The sequence below is a fragment of the Conger conger genome, chromosome 2 (genome assembly GCF_963514075.1).
Source record: "Conger conger chromosome 2, fConCon1.1, whole genome shotgun sequence".
Taxonomy (NCBI): Eukaryota; Metazoa; Chordata; class Actinopteri; order Anguilliformes; family Congridae; genus Conger; species Conger conger.
In genome coordinates, this window is record NC_083761.1 from 77,050,486 (window position 1) to 77,072,608 (window position 22,123).

Sequence of the window (22,123 nt, forward strand, 5' to 3'; positions counted from 1 at the left end):
GCGATCATCCGATACAGGAACATTGTTTTTGCTTTCGCTACGCCCGATCCGCGGATAATTAAGTTCATTACATTAATGGCAAGTTCAACTTCCCTTAACGTTCGTTCTCAACGATAGTTCTATATCTATAGTATCGATAGATATAGTTGAAATCGTGGCGCTGTTCCGAGCTAAATGAATAACGTATTTTATATGATATGGATGTTGTTGAGGTATTCCCACAATATTTTAAATAAAATTGCCTGTAGTTCAATCAGTTACTGTAATGTATTATTATTTTGAATGTCCCATATTTTGTTGTTCGTTTTTTTTATGTGGGAAAATGACAGGTAAACTGGATAATGTGTCTGCAAGTCTGTTTCTCAACGTCGTAGCCACCTGTATTAACATGCTATCACATTAGGGTTTAAAATATCATCATCATTAATAGTATTGCCAATTTGTATCTCCGTTTGATTCACTGTGCCATGAAGGCTTAGACATCCATCCATCCATCCATTATCTGAACCCGCTTATCCTGATCAGGGTCGCAGGGGGCTGGAGCCTATCCCAGCATACATTGGGCAAAAGGCAGGAATACACCCTGGACAGGTCGCCAGTCTATCGCAGGGCACACACACCATTCACTCACACACTCATACCTATGGGCAATTTAGACTCTCCAATCAGCCTAAAGTGCATGTCTTTGGACTGTGTGGGAGGAAACCCACACAGACACGGGGAGAATATGCAAACTCCACACAGAGAGGCCCCAGCCGACGGGAATTCAAACCCAGGACCTCCTTGCTGTGAGGCGGCAGTGCTACCCACTGCACCATCCGTGCCGCCAGGCTTAGACATAAAATGTATTATTGTTACTCTTATTTCGCTGCTATTGTAAAAGCAATAAGTAGCGCCAATGCCAATTGTTTATTGTCATAGGCCTAAGTTACTGTCATTCAGACATCTTATTTTGGTATATGTTCCTTTATTTACCATTAATATATTATTATTATTATTGTTGTTGTTGTTGTTGTTGTTGTTGTTAACTTGCCCATATTATGTAGTTGCCCTGCTAATTACTTAAATAATAGAGCAGTTTCCACAGAAATTATATTGTACAATATTTACACCCATGTTACCTTAAATTATATGTACAGTCAAAACAGACTTATTGTTTTATTGTTTGTTTTTTGTTTAGTACAATAATGACTGTAATGCCGTACCTTATATTATTGCTCATATAGAACCAGGCACACAGTATAATTAGTACAGGTCTCTTTCATCCTAACTAATGTTATTTGATATCTCCAGGTGATCAGCATGTGGAGGTGTGTATATTTTCTACCAGGTTGGCTATGTGCTTCCGAAGAGGTCTGTGGAATCCTTGGCAGAATCAGAACAGTACTTAACACCAGTCCCGAGAAGCTTCAGGAGAAGCGCAGCAGTTTTGGCAGCATCTGACTGTCGGGAGATAGGCTGTGTGTGTGCCAGTTGTCACCTTCCCTCCTGCCCTGGTTATTGCACCTGCCCCAGTCCCAAGCCCAGTCTCCTTTAATACCTGTGGATATCAACCCTGCTAATATTGTTATGAACAACAATACATAGTTATTCATTTATATTTTTGTTGCTGTTGTGTTTATATGTTCATAAGAATTATAATATGCAATGCCCTCTGTAATGCTTGGGACAAAAACATTAATTTAGCTCAGTACACCACAATTTTATATTCATAATCAAACAATTCAAAGTACAAGTTCTCATCTTTTATTAAATAGTATTTTTATACATTCTGGTTTCACCATGTAGACATGACAGCACTTTTTATACATAATCCCCAATTTCAGGGCACCATAATGTTTGGGATGTATTTATGTGATGTAAATGATAGTCATGTGTACTGTATATTTTTTGTATGCATGACTGCTTGAAGTCTGTGACCCACTGAGACATTACTGTCGACAGTAGGACTCCTGTGGACAGTAGTCTCTGACACATCCACGCCTGCCTCCTGAAGAGTGTTTCCAATCGGTCGGACACGTGTTTGGGGATTTTTCTTCATTATGATGAGAATTCTTCAGCTAGCAGCTGTAGAGGTCTTACTTGGCCTGCAATTCCTTTTGCCCCATTACTCAGCTCATCGGTTTTCTCTTCTTAACGCTGTTCCAAACAGTTGATTTTGTTGTAGCTAAGGTTTAGCATATGTCTCAGACTTTTTATTTACATTTTTCAGTCATAATGGCTTCCTTGACATTCAATTCTGGCCCTCATATTTAATGACAATAATACCAACCAAAGGCAAGAAAAAGCCTAGAAAAATATGATATGGTGTTTATGGTTACTATGTATAAAACACACTGTCATTTCAATATGGTGAAACCAAAGTCTGTAAAAATGCCCTTGAATATTGGCTGAGAATATGCATTTTTACCACATGTCAATTGTTTTATTGCAAATCTAAAATCTAAAATTGTGGAGTACAGAGCCAAATCAGGACAACAAAACAGGACAAGACGAACTAGCAGCGTGCAACTGAAAAGGACAGGTATAAATGCACAGGGGAATGAGACAAACTAGGCAGGGCATGGGAGTGAGGGCAGTCTACAAATAAACATCAGGTGAGACACATGAAAGGGTAATAGGACAATAACGAGGGTGAAACGAAAACGTGGACTGGATTCACAAAGACACACATGTAATACAAACAGCTGCGGACTAGAGAGTAGACAATTTGCAGAGAATCAGGAGATGCAGAGATACGGAGAGACAGGTGCGAATACTTCGCTGAAATTAAGCAAGTAATCAGTGATAGAATAGGGAGGCGGAGTTACAGAACAGAATTGAAACTGGAGATGCGTTAGTAAGTTAGTTAAGTGATTTAAATTACAAATACCCAAAACTAGTGAATGTTAGTTTGTTAGTTTGACAAACATATTAGTGTGTTAGTATAATTAGTACTGTACAACTTCTATGTTAGTTGGGATTAGTATATTAGTGCTATGTACAAACATGAAATGGAGAGAAAGCAGGAAGTAAGGAATGCAAGATTGGAAAGAAGGTTGAACCCCGGAACTACCGTAAACACCCGAATAGTGGGGCACGCAGACAGGCGAGTGACTGGGTTAGTAAACATTAATACCAGGAATTGCTTTGCTTGATTTCTTCTCTCCCCATCCCTCCCTACCTCCCTGTGAACCTTAATTGTTGTCTCCGTGACTTGCTTTGTGTATCGGTATTTTTAGTTAGCTAGGTAAGCAGTGTTTGGATCGTGAACTTTGGTCACTTTTGCTCTGTTGTTTGTTACTTTGTTCAAAAAAAAATAATAATTGGCCCTCGTCCTTATCTTTGTTGTACAGGTAGCAGTTGAAATTGTACTTCCCTCTAGGGTCTTTCAGCGAACTTATCCCTGGTTATGGGTAAGCACTTTGTTGTACGTCGCTCTGGATAAGAGCGTCTGCCAAATGCCAATAATGTAATGTAATGTAACTTCATTCCCGGTGGATAAGGTTGAGGAATGTGAAAAGCAGGCAGTGTTTAACCAAGGTACAAACATGTGAAGTCAATGTTGCAATTTGAAAATAATTTATGGAAGCTGAATTAAATTGTGTGTAATTCGTGAAGGTTAATAAAGTCTCTGCACCATTTGTTACATTACATTTAGGAACGAACACTGTGCTGTCTACATTTCAATAAGCAACACTAATGTATGCAACACTCGAAAACCATCCCCATACCATGATTTCTGTGCCACCATACTTTACTGTCTACACAGTATACTGTGGCTTGAATTCAGTACCCGGGGGTTGTCTGACATACTGTCGACGACCACTGGACCGGAAAATAACAATTGTTCTCTCACCAGTCCACTGAATGTTACGCCATTTCTCATTGGGCCCATCGATTTGTTCCTTGGCAAATTTGAACGGATTCTGCACATTCCGTTTTTTTCAACAATGGTGCTTTACGGGGCTTCTTGCTGATGGCTTAGCTTCGATCACACATCTTCTGACTGTAACAGCACTTACAGGTAATTGTAGATGATCTTTGATCTTTCTGGCGCTCATGAATGGCTGAATCTTTGCCTTTCTGACAATTCTTTGATCCGTTTTAACAGTAGTTGCTAATTGTCTTCCGTGTGTTTCAGGTTCTTGTTGCCATTTTAAAGCATTTGAGATCATTTTAGCTGAGGATCCTATAATTTGCTGCACTTCTTTATGTTTTCCACCCTCCAATCAACTTTTTCATCAAAAGGTGTTGATCCTCCAAACAACGTTTGGAATGTCCCATTTTAATTAGCAATTCAGAAGGAAATATATTTTATAACAATGTGGGAAACATTTACTTCCCTTAATAAAGGACAACTAAGGATGCCTTTTTTTCACAGAATGAATGAATTATCCAATTAAACTCCACACTGTTATTATTTTGAACACTCCCCTTTCAATGAATGAGTCCTCTCAGAAGAAGCAGTGTGCATGTCATGTTGGGTCTGTTGTTTTTTTGTTAGACTACTAAATGGTTGGCATTTATATAGCGCCTTTATCCAAAGCGCTGTACAATTAATGCTTCTCATTCACCCATTCATTCTTTCATTCATACACACACTCACTGACTGACACACCAACGGCGATTGGCTGCCATGCAAGGCGCTGACCAGCTCATCAGGAGCATTTAGGGGTTAGGTGTCTTGCTCAGGGACACTTCGACACAGCCCGAGCAGGGGATCGAACCGGCAACCCTCCGACTGCCAGACGACTGCTCTTACTGCCTGAGCCGTGTCACCACTACTACATCTACAAGCAAATTGTTTCTCATGCAGAAATATCACAATTACTAATAACAGTGATTCATCAGGTTACTGATGTTGTACTGCTTTTTTTAACACATCTGTAAGTAGGTCTGAAGGTAGTCTGTAGTGCTGAAATGTTTTACATTGCATCTTATGATGGCCCAGTCAAATCATTATTTAATGATATGCATTTAAGTTCATTTAAGCATATTCAATTATATGTACATGCATGCCCACCTGATGTTTTGCTTCAGTCTAATTCATATTTGAATCCATAATTATCAGATAAAGCTTAATAACATTTTTGTTAGGCTGTTAACAATAATAATACAAGCCATGGTTTTAATAAAGGACATATTTAAAATATAACACAGAATAAAACACATGGCTGTTTTTTAAATATAGTTGTAAACAAATCTAAAGGCAACAGAACACAATATCTGCATGTATTATGGATTTTTTTATTTTAGATTGTGTAAGCTAACATAAGTAGCCAAAACAAAATCATTGTTTTGGCTCTCAAAATCATGCGCATCTAAAAATCTATTGAAATAAATGTAAATTTAGTAAACAGGAATTGCTTTGCTTGATTTCTTCTTTAAAACGCACAACACAATTGTCCTGTGAATTCTGCCTTCCCCCATCTTCTTCTGATCCAGAGGGTCTTCACACCATGCGTGCCTTCAGATCCTCCATGAGGAAGGGCTCTTGTGTCACAAAATATCCTTCTTCCTTCACACATACAATCTATCATGACCAGATTCAGAGAAGATTAAAATTTTACCTGAATTTTGTGGAGTTGCCGGTCCGCTTATTTTTGGTCCTGCAAAAAAATATACTGCGTTAACACACTGAGTAATAACATGCTACCCGTCAGCGGAACCATTCCCGTTAGCTAAATTCTTCAATTATGCATAAAGTCTTTCAAGATATAAATTCTATTTATGGGGTTTAAAATATATATATATATTATTCTCAGTTTTAGTGTACGTTTTCGACTGGCCCCAGGAGTATTTTTGAAGGATATTTTACACACTTAAAAATTCTAATGACAAGCCACACTTAGAATGGCAAGTGCATTTAATAGAGGCTGATATCTACGAGAGTACTGCACTCTCAGAAAAAGGAACTTGAGTTACTTGAGTGTGCTTTTTTTTATTTCGACTGCAACCAAATGCCCATGCAGGCTATCTACTGTGTCTGGTCACAGAACCTAAAATATCCAACTTCCTTCACATATACACTGTATCACGACGAGGTTAAAAGTAGATCACGCTTTTACCTGCAGTGTCGTGGTTCTGGGGTTGACTCTCGGAGGTTTTCCAGGCACTACCTTTTTGCACTAGCGCTAGTCATATTCCTGCCTATTTCGGTCATTAATTTCAGTTTGGTAATGAGTGGAGATTATGTAATCAATGCCTTTCATGCTGACAACTGATTCTAATTGTCTGCCGCGCGGGGTTTGATTACTCATCAAGGTCTACGTGCCTGGCTATTTAAGCCCTGTTTCTCTTTTAATCAGGGCTTGTTTACATTTACATTTAATATTTTAGTCATTTGGCAGACGCTTGCAAGTGCATAGTCGAAATTCCAACACTAGGGCCTTGAATCGGATGCGTGCGGCAATAGGAAGCCAGTGGAGGCCACTGTTTATTGCAATCTCCATCGCGCGTCTGGTAGTGATGCGAAGTTCGCGAGCGAACAAATCTTTTCGAACAAATCTTTCAAATGAACAAACATATTCCTTCGTTTGGCTCTTATTTTAGTGACTTGCACAGTGTCCAATGGCTACGTATCAGGACAGCATTGTGTGATTAAGCTAATTGGCATTTCGGTAAGCCTATCAAACAACCACAAATGAACAACCGAACATACCTACATCAGCGAGCCGTGGAGCCATACTGAGCGGGTGAATGAATGACCGAAAGGAGTGAATGAACGAAAGAGCCACTGAGCCAGTGAACTAGTTTGTGAACGAATAGCCAAATCAGCCATTGAACGAGTGAGCCAAAAAAGCCATTGAACCAATGAACGAACAAGCCAAAAAGTTAATGCCGTCAGCAGGTGTGGACCAGCTGAATAGTTAGGATATCACAGATAATATTTAACTAATCATTTCGTCTTTTAATTTTCTGTCATATAGTCAGCTAGGCTATGCAATAAAAGTGATTAATGATTTTGCAAAGACCACAACGTACATCATGTCATTATTATTATTATCATTGTAGTATACTGAAATGTGACTGCAATAATATATTTCAGGTGTTGTCTTAATTGCATTAAAGTTTAATTTGAACTAATGTTACATTATGTACAATGTCATTTAACTTTAACATCAATGTCTCATGGCGGCACGGATGGTGCAGTGGGTAGCACTGCCGCCTCACAGCAAGGAGGTCCTGGATTCGAATCCCCGTTGGCCAGGGCCTCTCTGTGCAGAGTTTGCATGTTCTCCCTGTGTCTGTGTGGGTTTCCTCCCACAGTCCAAAGACATGCATGTCAGGCTGATTGGAGAGTCTAAATTGTCCGTAGGTATGAGTGTGTGAGTAAATGGTGTGTGTGCCCTGCGATGGACTGGCGACCCGTCCAGGGTGTATTCCTGCCTTTCGCCCAATGTATGCTGGGATAGGCTCCAGCCCCCCTGCGACCCTGTTCAGGATAAGCGGGTTCAGATAATGGATGGATGGATATTTATTTGTTACAGTAACAGTTTACATTAGGTCACAATCAAATACAAATACGACTATCATTATAATTCGTGGCAATTCAAGCTTTCAATATAAATATTCTATTTCTGTACTGTACTCCAACAGCAAACCATGGAAAACACCTACACACTCATTATAATGAGCAATTTCTAACGGCAACAAAAAGGAAACTGCATTTTAATATTTTGTACAAAACCACAGGTTGATCATTTATACGTCACTCATTCTGGAAAAAAATACTTCCGCAAATGACACGCTCCCGTTTCCTGCTGAAAAATCCTTTGTGAGCCTCCCAGCTCCTCCCATAATCACACAACAGGTTGGAATGTCCTTAAATCATTATGTACAAATATCACATATCTGTATCTGTTCATTCACCTACAATCTGAGAATGTTCTGGTACCTGCCATATTTTTGTTCTGAGGTACAAATAAGCACTTTTAGTTTCAGTAGTAAACAATCTGAGCACTAATTAATATCTGCCATATTTTGGTTTAGTTGTAAAAATGGTCCAGTATGCTGCTTTCTTTTGTGACTTTAGATGAACAGAATGGAATACTATACACTATTACAACCGGTTATTTGTCATCAATGCTGTGTGAACTTCTTTACTTCCCTGAATCTAGTGGTCTTAGCAGTTAACACCCTCATTCAATATTTGGCACATTGAATACCAAACACAAGCGGAACTCCTGAAAACTCCTCACTTATCCAAAGTGCAGAATATATTGTAAGTAATTTAATTTGCTAATTAATTGTAAGGCTCAATAAAAAGTTAATGCTAAAGATGGAGGTTCAACTACTTTAACTAATGTTGAATGCTACAGAGTACAGACATGGACATTAAGAATTGAATGAAAGGAGACAAATTTTCTTTTTTCTCCCACGGTTATTACAAAAATGTGACGAAGACTAAAGAACAAAAACCAGCAGAACCCATAACACCAAGAACAGAAAGGACCCATAATTCTCAATAGGCCTCACTTCTATATGTTGGAAAGAGGGGGACAGACCCCTTTTCCTGTCCCATGCATAATGAATGGGACCCTAGGGCAGGACCAGGCAAAACTGGTCTGGTGGAATTAAGAGGGTGCTAGTTCCCTGCAGAAATTTGAGAGCCTACAGTGCCAGAACAGGAACAAGTGCAGGAACCTTATGGATAATTATGTGAGCTCATAAGCAGGTATGATGTATCATTTAAAACCATTAGCCCTGCCTGAACTAAATAAAATCAGATACACAGAAAAAATAATAATAATAATAAAACAAACAGAACAATATCAGACTCAGCAGTTCCTCCAGGAAACAGGAAGCTATCCCAGCATGCACAGGGACACTGAGGAATCTGGAGTAACTCTAAATGCAGGATAGACAGGTTCAGTGAAGGTGGTATGGAAAGTGTGCAGGTGGGTCAGTGTGTCAGAGATCCCGTAGAAGGACAGAACGCCGGCTGGCCAGTCCAGGTACACCCCAACTCTGCGGGACCCCCAGGAGGACTCAGATAGTGGATGACACTTCCCATTGTGCCAGGAATAAGGGAGGAATGGATCCAATTCCAGACTCCAGGACTTGTTACAGCGTCCAAGGGAATCCACAGAGAATCCTTTCCTGCAGAGTCCTTGATATGTGACTCCAATTGCAGTCCGTTCAGCATAATGGGGTCCCCCGGTCCATTCCACCTCCCAGTAGCAGCGACCAGTAAGAACTTCTCTGCACAGCACTTGGGGACAGAAGTCAAATCTCTCTGGGTGATCAGAATAAGGTTCCTCTTTCCCCTCCGATCGAGTCACTTTCCTGTTCCACTCAGAGAGAGAGAGCTCCCAGTTTGCTGTGTTGGAGTCCAGTGTGAGCTGGCAGGCGTCTGCAGATGAGGAAGTCAGGAGAAACAACATCTCTTGTCAGAACATAGTAGATTAGAAACTGGAGTTTTCCAAGCAAAAAAGGTACACATTCATTATATGTATTGCTGGCTACAATTATGGAACCATAGGGTTCCTCCCCAGGACAATCATGTGTGTTTTTTTAGGCACTTCTATTTGTAGCTTTTTTCTGAGTGTGTGTGTTTGTGTGCATGTGCGGGAGAGAAGAGAAAGAGCAAAATAGAGATGAGATCACTGAACTCCACTGATGGAGAAAGAGAAGGGCGGTAGAGCAAAAGTGTACAGTAGAGGGCAGTATAACAGCACAAACATTCTTCCCTCTGCTCTCTCAGATTTAAAGCATTCATTGCAGACAGACTTACATTTCCTCAGGCCTGGTTTGAGCCTGTTCACTCCTCCATGGTCAATGCTGTAGGGACAGAAGGATAGACAGACACTGAGACACACAGACTGCCTGTGCATGTAGGGCTGTGTAGAAACTGAGCTCTGTGACAATGGGAGAGCTCCACAAAATCAGGATTTTTCTGACCAGCTGAAAGCGTGTGGTAGTATCTTAAACATCTCACTAGTTTTACCATCTCCACTACACTGGATATGCACCAGAATGCAGAGGGAGGGGTTTGTCGAGGACCCGGCCCTAGGCCCCCCTGATGAGAGATTGACGGGGGATGGGTTAGGAAGGAATGCATTATTAACCCCTCGCACATGCCATTGAGGTGGTAGCAAGAACGCCCGTAAGAGGAAAAATATGCGGTTCAGAGATAATGAGCAGCCCTACTTGTCAGCGGAGGAGTCTGAAGTCGGGGGACTTAGATTTAGAGTACTAAGGAGCAAGGTTAAAGTTCTGACTGAGGCCATGCATAGAATGAGTTCCAGCATAACCTTGGAGGAGATTCAACATGCTGAGCGAGCAGTCGGGGAATACCCTACCCTACAGGGGAGGAGCACAATGCCTGGCTAAAGCAAGAAGATAAGGAAAACGGAAGGGATGTCAATACCGAAAGAATATTAAGAGGCTTTAAGGGCCTTCCTGATTATAATCTGATAATTTAGTGGATAGATTCAAAGGACTGACTGGAGAGGAGTTGGGGGATGATTTACACTCAGCTATTGGCTGGATGTCCTTTGTAGATCCCTTAAGGCGCCGCGGAGAGGGGCACCTGAAGAGTGTGTTGAGATGGTGGAGGGCACTAACTTCTGGCTTGTATGAAGTCAAAGTTTGGAGAGAGTCCAAGGAGAGATTATGACAGGGAGACAAATACCAGTGATGAATAGGTTCATTAAAAAATGACATAAGAGCTAGTGTTTTTCCACTCGTATACTGAGATGGTGGAAACTCCCAACCGGAGGGGCACATGAGATAAAGTATTGGGGAAACTTCCTTTGAGGTATGAGAAAATGACAGTGAGACAAACAATAGTGATGAATATGTTCATTAAAAAAGTTGCAAGAGATAAATGTCTTCCCACTCGGTATACTGGGGACATTTCTTATCAAAAAAAGGGGGAGCTATAGGATAAGGCTAAGGCCAAAGAGGATGGGTATTTGAGGGGTGTACCTTGAATTTAACATCTGGTGGAAAGGTAAATTAGAAAGAGCTAAAGGGGTATATGGAACTTGTTTGTGATTAGCAAACTGTAAGATGATGTTTAACCTGTCAGCTGTATAACTCTATTCTTTTGATTGATTATAATAAAGTATATCTTACTATAATCATATGTGATAAAGTTCTTATATGTTCTTTTAGAGGAATACAGTAAATACAGGAAATTGTATACCAGATTTGCATCACACCGTTCACTTCGAGACTGAGCTGGAAGTTCAGTAGAACTTACCAGGACTCCAGGACGTTCGGAGTACTTAAAGGAAAAGAGAGTTAGTCCCCGAGACACCTCCTGGTGAGGTACTGCTCGTGGGAACGTGAGGTCTGAGCTCGGCAAGGGGTCTGTGGCTCACGACAGGTTTTAACCAAAGAGGAGCGCTATAGAAACCTCTCTTGCACCATTTCAGTCTCTGTACCTACTTCAGTTTCTTCAGTCTACAGCTGGGGTCCTCCAGTGCAGCAGAGAGCGCTCTCACTCCTGACTCCCCTGGGTGATTGTAGCTCAGATCCAGCTCCCTCAGGTGTGAGAGGTTTGAACGCAGCGCAGAAGCCAGAGAAGCGCAGCCTCTCTCAGTCACCTGACAGCCTGATAGCCTGCAGAGAGGAGGAAAGAGCTCTTCACTCACAAAGCACTAGAGGAAGAACAGAAATAATCATACAGAACTGATCAAATTTTAAACACACAATTTATTATTCAGTTATCAATCCAAATTTTACATTTTACATCTCAAGGAGGTCGAAACAATAATCTGCAGAACCTGGAGTTCACTACCAATGTCGGCCACAAATTTCCAGTCCCATGCTATACTCCATCTACCAATATTACAGTTCAATTGTTTACACACGTTTTCTTTGACCATCAAGTCAAAACTGCAAAACCACAATACCATTCCCAATGCTGGAAAAAATTTCTGGCTAAATGCAACCTTATTGTCAAAATCATTATTGCTTCTTCTCAAATTAAACTTTTTGTGTTAAAATTATACACACATGAATCATGAATAATCCTCATTGAGAACCAATTGGACACTGATTTGCTCAATGAAGAACACTGCAGTTTTTTTTTAATGTTTACACACGAACACCAGGACTTGAAACACAATAACCAAAACCTTACATGTACCATTTCTGCTAAAATATAAGCACATTATCTGTTTTCACTCTTGATTCACGATTTTCACAACTCTAAATGACACTTTTTGCAAAACCTTCCACACAATTCTCTAATTTTGGCACAATCCTCATAAATGTAATTTCTTGTATTCACATGGCAAGCACTACTGTTCAAAATGTTAAACACAAATTGGCAATTGGCCACATTATCGTGTCACCAGTTTAGATACTAGTCGCATAAATCTTCAATTAGCAATCACGACTTAAACATGAATAAAAGGGCTACAGATAGTTTGCTCTCCTCTATTGGTGAACAATGGATGCCAATACTGCAGTGAGAGTTAGAGTAAGAGTAAGAGATGGAGGAGGGGTCGGAGTTCTCCAACACCATGCCAACCTTGGCCCCAACAGTACTGCCCATCTAATCACCTTTTGGACAGCATCATGATTCCACCAGCACAGATGGATGGGCTAGAGCAGCCCATGTATGTTATCATCTGGGACAATGGTAGTTTCCACCTGGCTGCTCTGGTCCACAACGGTTACCTTGCCCACCCCAGATTTTCCAACATTTGTCTCCCACTATATTCACCATTTCTGAATCCAATTGAAGAACTTTTCTCTGCAAATTTACAACCGGAATCCACATCCACATTGGATATGTTCCTGCCCGGGAGTGGTGTGCTGGAGCCGGTCAGTGTGAGTGATTGGGCCATGCCGATTGTGCCGATCATGAAAAAGGAGGGCTGCCTTTGAACCTGTGAGGATTTTAAGGTTCCTCTAACTGTCAAGCAATGCCCCCTTCTCCACATCCAAGATGTGTTTGCGGGTCTTGCATGTGCTCAAAAATTCAGCAAGAAACACCTGAATCTGCAAATGAATATGGATGAAAGGTCCAAGGAAATACTGACCATCAGCCACAAGGGGCTTTAAAGGGACCTTCAGCATCACCTCACGCTTTCAGCGTGCTAATCTTGAGTGGAATAGCGGGAGGCCAAAGCTTTTTGGATGATATCTTGGTCACGGGGAAGACCAAAGAGGAGCATTTGCGCAATCTGGATGCCACAGTTCTGAGACTGAAAGAGTACGGACTGAGAGTTTGTAAATCCAACTGCGCATTCTTTCAGCATTCAGTGGAATATTTGGGGCATGTGATGGATGCCAGTGGTCTATACAAGGCAAAAGTCAAAAGTCAAGGTCATTACAGAGGCCCCAGCTCCACAAAATGTTGGCCAACTTGCTCTGAAGTGAGAACACAAGAAATTACCCTGTACTGTCCAGGTTATGGAGCTTGTGAGGATGGGAGGAAGGACAGGGCATACTTCTAAACCCGAGCCTTACCTCTTGAGAAGAAATGAGAGTTGGCGTTCCACCACCTGTCCACATTGGGGTGTTGAAACAGCTACATGCTGACATGGTCCGCATTAAGGAATTGGCGGGAAGTTACTTCTGGTAGCCGTGGCTGGATGGTCATATTGAGGAAAAGGCAAAATCATGCTTGTCTTGCCAGGAAGTTTGCAATGTGATGCAACTAGGCCCATTCAACCCGTGGGAATGGCCTGAAAAGGCAATGTCTGCATATTGGCTTTGCTAGCCCCATCAAACAGAAAACGGTTCTTGTTGTTGATGCGCACAGCAAATGGCCTGAAGTTGTGTTATGAGATCCACCACACCCAAGAAAATAATTGAGAAGCTTGGCGAGATGTTTAGTCGCTTTGGATTCCCTGAGCAGCTTGTCAGCAACAACGGTCCTCAATTTGTATTTAACAAATTTGAGAAGTTTCTGGAGGTTAATGGAATTCAGCATATTCGATCAGCCCCATACCACCCTTCCACAAATGGTTTAGCAGAGAGATTTGTGCAGGGCATGAAGCAAAGTGCTTCACAAGGTTCACTCTCCCAACGACTGAACAGCTTTCTGCTATCGTACAAAAAGGTGCCACATGCAACAACAAAAGCTAGGATTGCTGCTACTGAGGCGAGAGCTGCGCTGAGCTTTTATTTGCTCAAGCCACCACAGATGAAGCCCTGTGGCTGAAGTCTTCCGCCCTGGAGAACATGTTTTGGCACCAAATTACCACCACAGGCCAAAATGGATTCTGTTATCCTGAAGACAGCTCCTGTTTCATACACCATCCAGACGGTTGAGGATGTTCGTTGACGTCTGCTGTTAAAGGGATTTGCATCAGAGTCCATCCAGGAGGCCCCAAGCCAGCGAACACTGGAACCGGACTTGTCGTCAACCCTGTCGCCACAGACTATGGATGTGTCACCAACACCAACTTCTGTGTCAGACCCTAGTGCTGTGAGGAGTCCTATAGCACATAAAAGTGTTGCTCACCATTACCCAATCTCAGAACGGCGGCCTCCCAAATGGTTGGATCTGTAGCTAGATTAATACCTAGAAGAATGGGGCAGAATAATCCCCAGGGCATTTGCCAGAGATTTGGGCAGTCTACCCCACTCCCTCAGTAAAAAAAAAAAAAAGGTGGACGGATGCTGTTCGTTATAGTTCATGATCAGAGAAACAAAAAGGGGGGATAGTTCATGGGAAATGTATTTTATTTTCTAAAAGATTTTGTTTCATTTGTAATGATAACCTGACTTCTTGTTTAAGGGGGGAGGAATATGTTATGTTTTTGTTTGTTCCTCACAGATACCCGTGGTGTTGAAAAGACACTTACCATTGAGTCAGAAAAACCAGTCCATTAAACAAGCTGCATTTAAAGTTGGTCTCTGCATTTTCATTGTTGTTCAGTATACGTTGAAATACACAAAACACAACACTACCTATATTTCCTGAAATAACATAGTAGTTGGTCGGACTTTCTTGGTTGTTATAAGCAATTTGCACAAGAGGGCATTGAAGAAACACAATGGAATCATTAAATATGTCCATTCTTTAGTTTTGGAGAATTAAGCAATGTCAATGGATTGTCCTGTTTTCAACCAGTTGAGAATGTTCTCCTCCTAGTGCCTCACACGAGGATAACCACTCCCCGTTCTATGCAGTTTGCGCTGCTAACCTACAGGCAAGACAATGCAAATATTTGATGAACAGTTAGGTTCACCCTTAAGGACTATTAGACTATTTCTGGTTATAGTCATTATTATATTAAAATTGAATAAGGTGATATTATTGATAATGTTAGCAAGTTAGTTTGCATTCATAAGGACGTTACAGTTGTGCTTTTATCTTACCTTCGCTAGCTAGCCAGCAAAAACTATTATTGGATAAGTCCTTACTTTAGTTATTGCTCATAGTTGATATACTAAGTTAGCTAGCTTGTGAAGATTCAGATGAGTGTGTATCACGGAGATAGCTATGGTAACAAACAACAATGTGTGGAAAGTCGGGGCATGATTTGTCATAGCTAATTAATAGTTCTCATTACCACGTAATATAAATATAGTGGGATATTTAGGCTTAGAATTAAAATATGTTTTAAAATACATTCAAATGACAGAATAATAAAAGAAATATATATGGAAATCAGTTTTATTTGTATTTATTAAGACAGCCAGCAAGTGTCACAACCAACCACCATTTTACTCCTTTAAGTTAACTTCTGTCTTGTCGTAGCTCCATACCTTTTCATACATTTCTTGCAAGCAAAAACACTCAACATAGCAACATAAACGAAATAGTTCAATGCACAAACACACATAATAATAATAAAATAATGATAATAATAATAATAATAATAATAATAACAACAATTACAATAATAATAATAACAATAATAATAATCATCATAATCATCACCTTAAATCAGTACTAACCTCAATATCTGTAGTTTACAGTTCTGACTCAATCCAGCACAGAGCTGCCTCAGTACTGAATCTCCCAGGTCATTGTTACTGAGGTCCAGCTCTACCAGGGGTAAAGAGTCTGATTGGAGAGCTGTGGCCACAATTTTGCAGGACTCTTCTGTGAGATTACAGTTCGAAAGCCTGCAGAAACCAAAGAGGCTTCACTGAGAAAGCAATAACAAATTAATTATGTAGTCATCTGTCTCTTCTTGGTTTAACAATAAAAACAGCACAGATTCTGCGGCAAAGATAAACTCATACAGAAACACAATTAATCTTGTCTGTTTCATGTTAATTACAATGACATTTTTTACAATTTTAAGAGTAACTATGGCATGTTCCTTCTCAAATGTTAATACGAGGCTCTCTAACAGAGCTCCAGAAATACTCTGAAGAGATGGGAGAACCTGCCAGAATGATAACCAGCAGCACTCCATCAATCAGGCCATCATGGTAGATTGTAGGGGTGAACAAGGAGGGTATTATCTGTATTTGTATCCGTTCAACCATTTGTATTATCTATATCTGTATCCGTATCCGTAATTGGACGAGGGCGCCGTCAGGCAGCTGTTTAATCAGTCCTTTAACGCTTTGTATGATAAGTTCTGAATTATAGTCAGTTCCAGAATTATTGACACCCTTGCAGAAAAAAAGCTGAATAAACGCAGGTCATAGCCTAATTGTATGCTTGTCCTCAGTAATTCTCTTTATTAAATGCACCAACGGTTCTGCAATCAATTTGTGTCTCGCTAACTGTAGCTGGCCTTGAGCTCATGTGTCTGGTTCCTTTAGTTTTTTATATCAGGAACTAAATTGTTTTACATCAGCTGCATTTTCTTCATCACAAACCCAAGTCCATTGGGCATGTCCCTGGTTGAACTTCTGAGGCTCTCTCATTGAATTCCATCCATCCATTATCTTAACCCGCTTAGGGTCGCAGGGGGGCTATAGCCTATCCCAGCATACATTGGGCGAAAGGCAGGAATATACCCTGGACAGGTCGCCAGTCCATAGCAGGGCACACACACCATTCACTCACACACTCATACCCATGGGCAATTTAGACTCTCTAATCAGCCCAACCTGCATGTCTCTGGACTGTGGGAGGAAACCGGAGTACCCGGAGGAATTACCACGCAAACACGGGGAGAACATGCAAACTCCGCACAGAGAGGCCCCGGCCGACGGGGTTTCGAACCCAGGACCTCCTGTAAGGCAGAAGAGTTACTTGAAAATGCTTTAGGATTTAACATAGAATGACTTTCCCTACTGAAGAGTAGCAGGACATACCTGGCTAACACACCCACAAAAGAAAAAAAATATGTAAATGCAGAACTTACAGTTAAGCAGTGCCTGTTGTCTGTTATCTGTGTGCTGACATTACAATTCCGTAATATCCCCAGCCTCCAACACTTTCTACCGCTTCTCCTCTGAACGTCAGCTCAGGGAAGTGAAATTTTAAAATAACCTAGTGATTAAAGGAGCACTGTCACACCATTTTAAGTTGATCTTATTTGGATGAAATGCTTTAATTATGTGTGTAGGACACCATCTAGTATAGCCGTTTCCTAAATATGGGGCAAAACTTCACTGGATGCGTTTGGCTTGAATCTCCAGCCTGTGTTTCCAAGAAGGTAACGGGCACTCCACACTTTAACACAGAGACTGGTTTATGGACAGCCACCTATCCAGGCGATCACACAACGTTTCTACAAAAATACGGTACTGTTACCATACAAATATCACAGAACCTAACTTGGCTAGCCTGAGCGATATGACTCTTGGCAACATCATCCGTAACCATTCCATTAACTTTCACTGTCATGCAGATGGTACCCATCTGTACATATCAGCTAAACCTGACACCAATTTCAAACTATCAAACATGGAAACCAGCCTCAAGGATGGATGCACCAATACTTTCAATACTGTTGGCCATCAGAAACAAAATGTCTGGCATTACATTACACCTTGACGGTGTCTGTCTGGTTTCGAGTGCAGTCATCAAAAACCTTGGTGTCACTTTTGATCCTGAGCTCTCTTTTGAAACACATATAAACGAACACTTCTAGGATTGCTGTTTTCAACTGTTTGATGTCTGTTGCTCAGTATGGCGGCAGTTTCATTCTTTTTCAGGAGAATCCAAGTTGTGGTACAAGCGATCCCCAATGCTTGGACAGTGGCTCTGGTCGATTTCTAAGCTTCTTTTCTAAGCTTCAAAATGGCTTGCTTTTCTCCCAAACACTCTGGTCTTCATCTTGGTTTATCTTTTCTAACACAAAGCTAAAAGCAAGAGTAAACATTCAGAACTATTTATTGCTTAAGCAAGCAAACATGACACATCTGCGCATCAAGAAACACCTGTCAGTCATATGTTCCAATACTTTTGCTCACCTAAAATTTGGGTGGTCTGATACAAAAGGTGATATGGTCTAATGTTGTTTATTACCTTCAACTATGTGTGTCGCAAATAGTTTTTGAGATATTGACACTTTTGTGGACTAGCAGAAAATAATGGTGGAAACTGCCCTTAAAGTGGAAAGGGTTAAGCGCATGAATTAAAGAGGGTTGACAGGCCATTTTACTGTAGGCATCTACAGTAGATTATGCAACACTGTACAATCCCTGGAAAACTTTAATTGCAATAATTAGCAACTTAGCAACACTTACATGGCCCTCCTGCAGTTCCTGACTATAGTTAGCAGCCTCAGCCGACCTGCCTCCGAGGTGTTGTACGTCTTCAACTCAAATACATCCAAGACCTCCTGTGACATCAGCAGCACAAAGGCCACAGCCGAACATTGTCCTGGGTCCAGTGTTACATTGGAAAGTTTTCCTGATCTCAGGGAAGTCTTGATTTCCTCCACTAGAGAGGTGTCATTCAGTTCATTCAGACAGTGGAACAGATTCAGGATCCTTTCTGTTGTATTGTCCTCTCTGATCTTTTCTTTTATGTATTGCAAAACAGTTTTCTTTACTCTCTCTGTACTCTGTGAACTGCTTTCAGTCCCAGTGAGCACTGTGTCCCGAACATGTGAGGTGCTTCTCAAACTTCTTAGCAATTTCTGTACATGGTAAGAGATTCTTAGACCGCATAGTGGCATGGTCCTTGTCGTTGACATAAGTGATTTCTCTCTTGATGGTGTCTGGCTGCTTACATGGACGTTTCTGCCTGCTACAAGTAAGCTGCTTCCTTTGTGTGTCAGAACATCCTGGAGAAGTTTCTGTGTGCACTCCAGCGAGAGACCAAGAAGGAAACGAAGGAAAAGGTCCAGATGTCCATTCACACTCCGAAGGGCCTCATCCACTGCAGTCCTGTGTAAATCAGACAATGAGATTTTCTGCTTATTCTCTGCATATTGTTCCTCTGGACTGAGTAGATTTATCTTTCTGTTTACAAATGAATAAAACACAAATAATGCAGCCAAGTACTCCTGAATGCTCAGATGCACAAAGCAGTAGCCCTTCTCCTGGTACAACTGAGAATCCTCTTTAAAGATCTGTGTGCACAGGCCAGAATGCAATGATGCTTCAGTGAATTCACACTCAGCCAGGTCCTTTTCGTCGAAGATGAGAGTTCTGCTTTCCAGGTGTAGAAAAGCCAACTTCCCCAATTTCAGGATGATTTCTACATCTGAGGCTGACATGTTCTTTGAGTTTGTCTTACTGGTGTTGTAATACTTTTTTTGGTTCATATTTTCTTGAATGAGCAGGAAGTGTGTGTACATTTCCGTCAGAGATTTGGGGATTACTTCAGTTCCAGAACCACCAAACACTGTCTCTAGAACAGCAGCTGAAATCCAACAGATGACTGGTATATGACACATGATATACAGGCTCTTGGATGACTTTATGTGAGTGATAATTCTGTCAGCTAGGTCCTGATTTCTGAATCTTTTCCTGAAGTACTCCCGCTTATGTGCATCATTGAACCCTCGTACCTCTGTCACTCGATCAAGATATTTGCGTGGGATCTGATCGACTGCTGCTGGTCGGGACGTGATCCAGAGGAGAGCAGAGCCCAGAAGATCCCCGGCAATGAGATTTGTCAGGAGAGTGTCCACTGAGGTTCTCGTTGTTACATCACACCACATCTCATTATTCTGGAAATCTAGTGGAAGTCGACACTCATCTAGACCATCAAAGATAAACAACACTTTGTCTTCATGATTGTGACTTTGAATCTTATCTGGGAGAAAAGTGAGTTTTGGAAAATAGTGCTTAAGAAGTTCAATCAGACTGAATTTTCCCTGTTTCTTCCGATACAGATCTCGGATAGGAATTGGAAAAATTAAATCAATCTCCTGATTGGCTTTTCCTTCTGCCCAGTCCAGAATGAACTTCTGCACAGAGACAGTTTTCCCAATGCCAGCGATCCCCTTTGTGAGAACAGTTTGGATAGTGCGCCCATGACCAGGTGTGGGCTTAAAGATGTCATTGCAGATAATTGGAGTCTCCTGAGAGGCCTGTCTTCTGAATGCTGTCTCAATCTGCCACACCTCGTGTTCAGTATTGACCGCCCCGCTTCCCCCCTCTGTGATGTAGAGCTCTGTGAAGATCTCATTCAGGGGGATGTGATGGTTCTCCTTTCGTAATTCATCAAATATGACTGCAAACTTCTTCTTCAAGTCAGACTTCAGTGTCTGTGAGTCTGTAATTATGGATTCACCTGTGGAGAAGAAATATACAACACAAAATTATGACCATAAAAAAAGACTCTAAGCATTGTCATGGTTTCATTATCATAAAGAAGCAGGAAGTTTAAAGCAGTCATTTAAATATTGCACAGGAAGGGAAGCACAAACCTAAACTTAATGTCTTGTAAATGCTTTTAATGTTGTTGCCTTTTGTATTATTTTGCTTCAGCAGAACCTACTTAGGTTATATTAACCATTGTACATTGTAGATTAAAAAAATACATATCCTCTATAGTCAACAGTGTACCATATCCTAAAGGCTAAATAATCAAATTCAGTTGTCCTCTTCCTTCATCACACTTCACGAATACCAAGTGCAGTAACATTGACTGATGTTTCAATGTGACACTATACCTGCTTATACAACTGCATAACTGTGGATTTCTGGAGCTACCAGAGCCAATATATAAAATCACATTGGCTTTTAATATATTAACAGAAGACATAAACAGAGGCAATAAATTAATCAAGACACCATGGGCCTGATTTACAAAGCAGTCACAGGGTGTGAAATACATAGCCATCGTCATGTTCAAAATAGCGTATAGTGGCAGTTCATATTTACTAAACTGGCGCAATGTTATTCTTTTTTTTTCCAAGAAAGATCCACTGTATGGAAGCCCTGTAGCATAGCCATTGTCATTATAGTTCTGTGTCTGTAGTACGTTCGCAGTCTGGGTCTGTTCATTTGTGTCAAACATTAAAATGGGGGACTACATATAAATAGTGCTCTATTACTACATGGTGAAACTGAAATCAATAAAAAAAACTAAATATCTGTGCTTTGACCACGTATGAATTGTTTTGATGACAAACAAGAGAAAATATTAAATCAGGAAAAGCAGAAAAAGATCCCAATAATTTTTGAGCGGTAGTGTGTGTTTCTGTGTCTGCCCACTTCATGTTTATATTTCTGTTTCAGTAGCACACCTATGCTTCTGTGGCTGTCACACTTCTCAGCTCTGGGGGCATCAGGTCTGGAGCACCCAGCTCCGCTCTTCCTCCCAGGAAAGTCATCACTGCCCGAAGCTCCAGGTCCCAGAGTCATATTCCTGACAGCAGGGGGCAGCAGTGAGGTACCGTTTGAAGCAGCAGAAGCTCCTGCTTTCACATGCACTCATCACATCCCTCTATATGGGCCACTGTGTGTGAATCAATGCCCAATCAGGGTCCATCTTATTTGTAAAAAATTTGTCAGTGATAAAGTTTGTATTTGTATTTAATTAACATATAATATATGTTGCATGTCATTATATGCTTGCAGCAGGTAGGGGGACCTGTATCAGTATTGAACAGCCAAACATCTCTGTGGAGCAGTGTATAATAATAATGATAATAATAATGATGTGTGATTGGTCATTCCACTGGTGGGTGGATGAAGAAGATGAGGCTCCACAGAGCCCAGGGTGTAGCACTGCGTGTGCTTCATCAGCTCATTCTCAATGACAGGTGCTCTCAGGTGCAGGAGGGGGTTACGGGGCTGAGCTGAAACTTACTGCAGCCGCAATCTGCAATCGCCTCCATCCTCAAAACCTGCAGAG

General features: G+C 41.1%; 2 protein-coding genes across 2 annotated transcripts; both read right to left on the reverse strand.

Annotated features, from left to right (window-relative positions):
- Nucleotides 1–7,638: 7,638 nt before the first annotated feature.
- LOC133121340 (neoverrucotoxin subunit beta-like) lies at nucleotides 7,639–12,085 on the reverse strand. The gene is made up of 4 exons (XM_061230541.1): nucleotides 12,077–12,085; nucleotides 11,380–11,591; nucleotides 9,719–9,765; nucleotides 7,639–9,337 (listed from the first exon to the last, which is right to left on the reverse strand). Exons 1-4 carry the CDS (start codon nucleotides 12,083–12,085, stop codon nucleotides 8,790–8,792), a joined length of 816 nt encoding a protein of 271 aa, XP_061086525.1. The 3' UTR covers nucleotides 7,639–8,789.
- A 6,466-nt stretch (nucleotides 12,086–18,551) lies between these two features.
- On the reverse strand, nucleotides 18,552–21,630 carry LOC133121341 (protein NLRC3-like). The gene is made up of 3 exons (XM_061230542.1): nucleotides 21,513–21,630; nucleotides 19,100–20,554; nucleotides 18,552–18,583 (listed from the first exon to the last, which is right to left on the reverse strand). Exons 1-3 carry the CDS (start codon nucleotides 21,628–21,630, stop codon nucleotides 18,552–18,554), a joined length of 1,605 nt encoding a protein of 534 aa, XP_061086526.1.
- Between the last annotated feature and the right edge of the window lie 493 nt (nucleotides 21,631–22,123).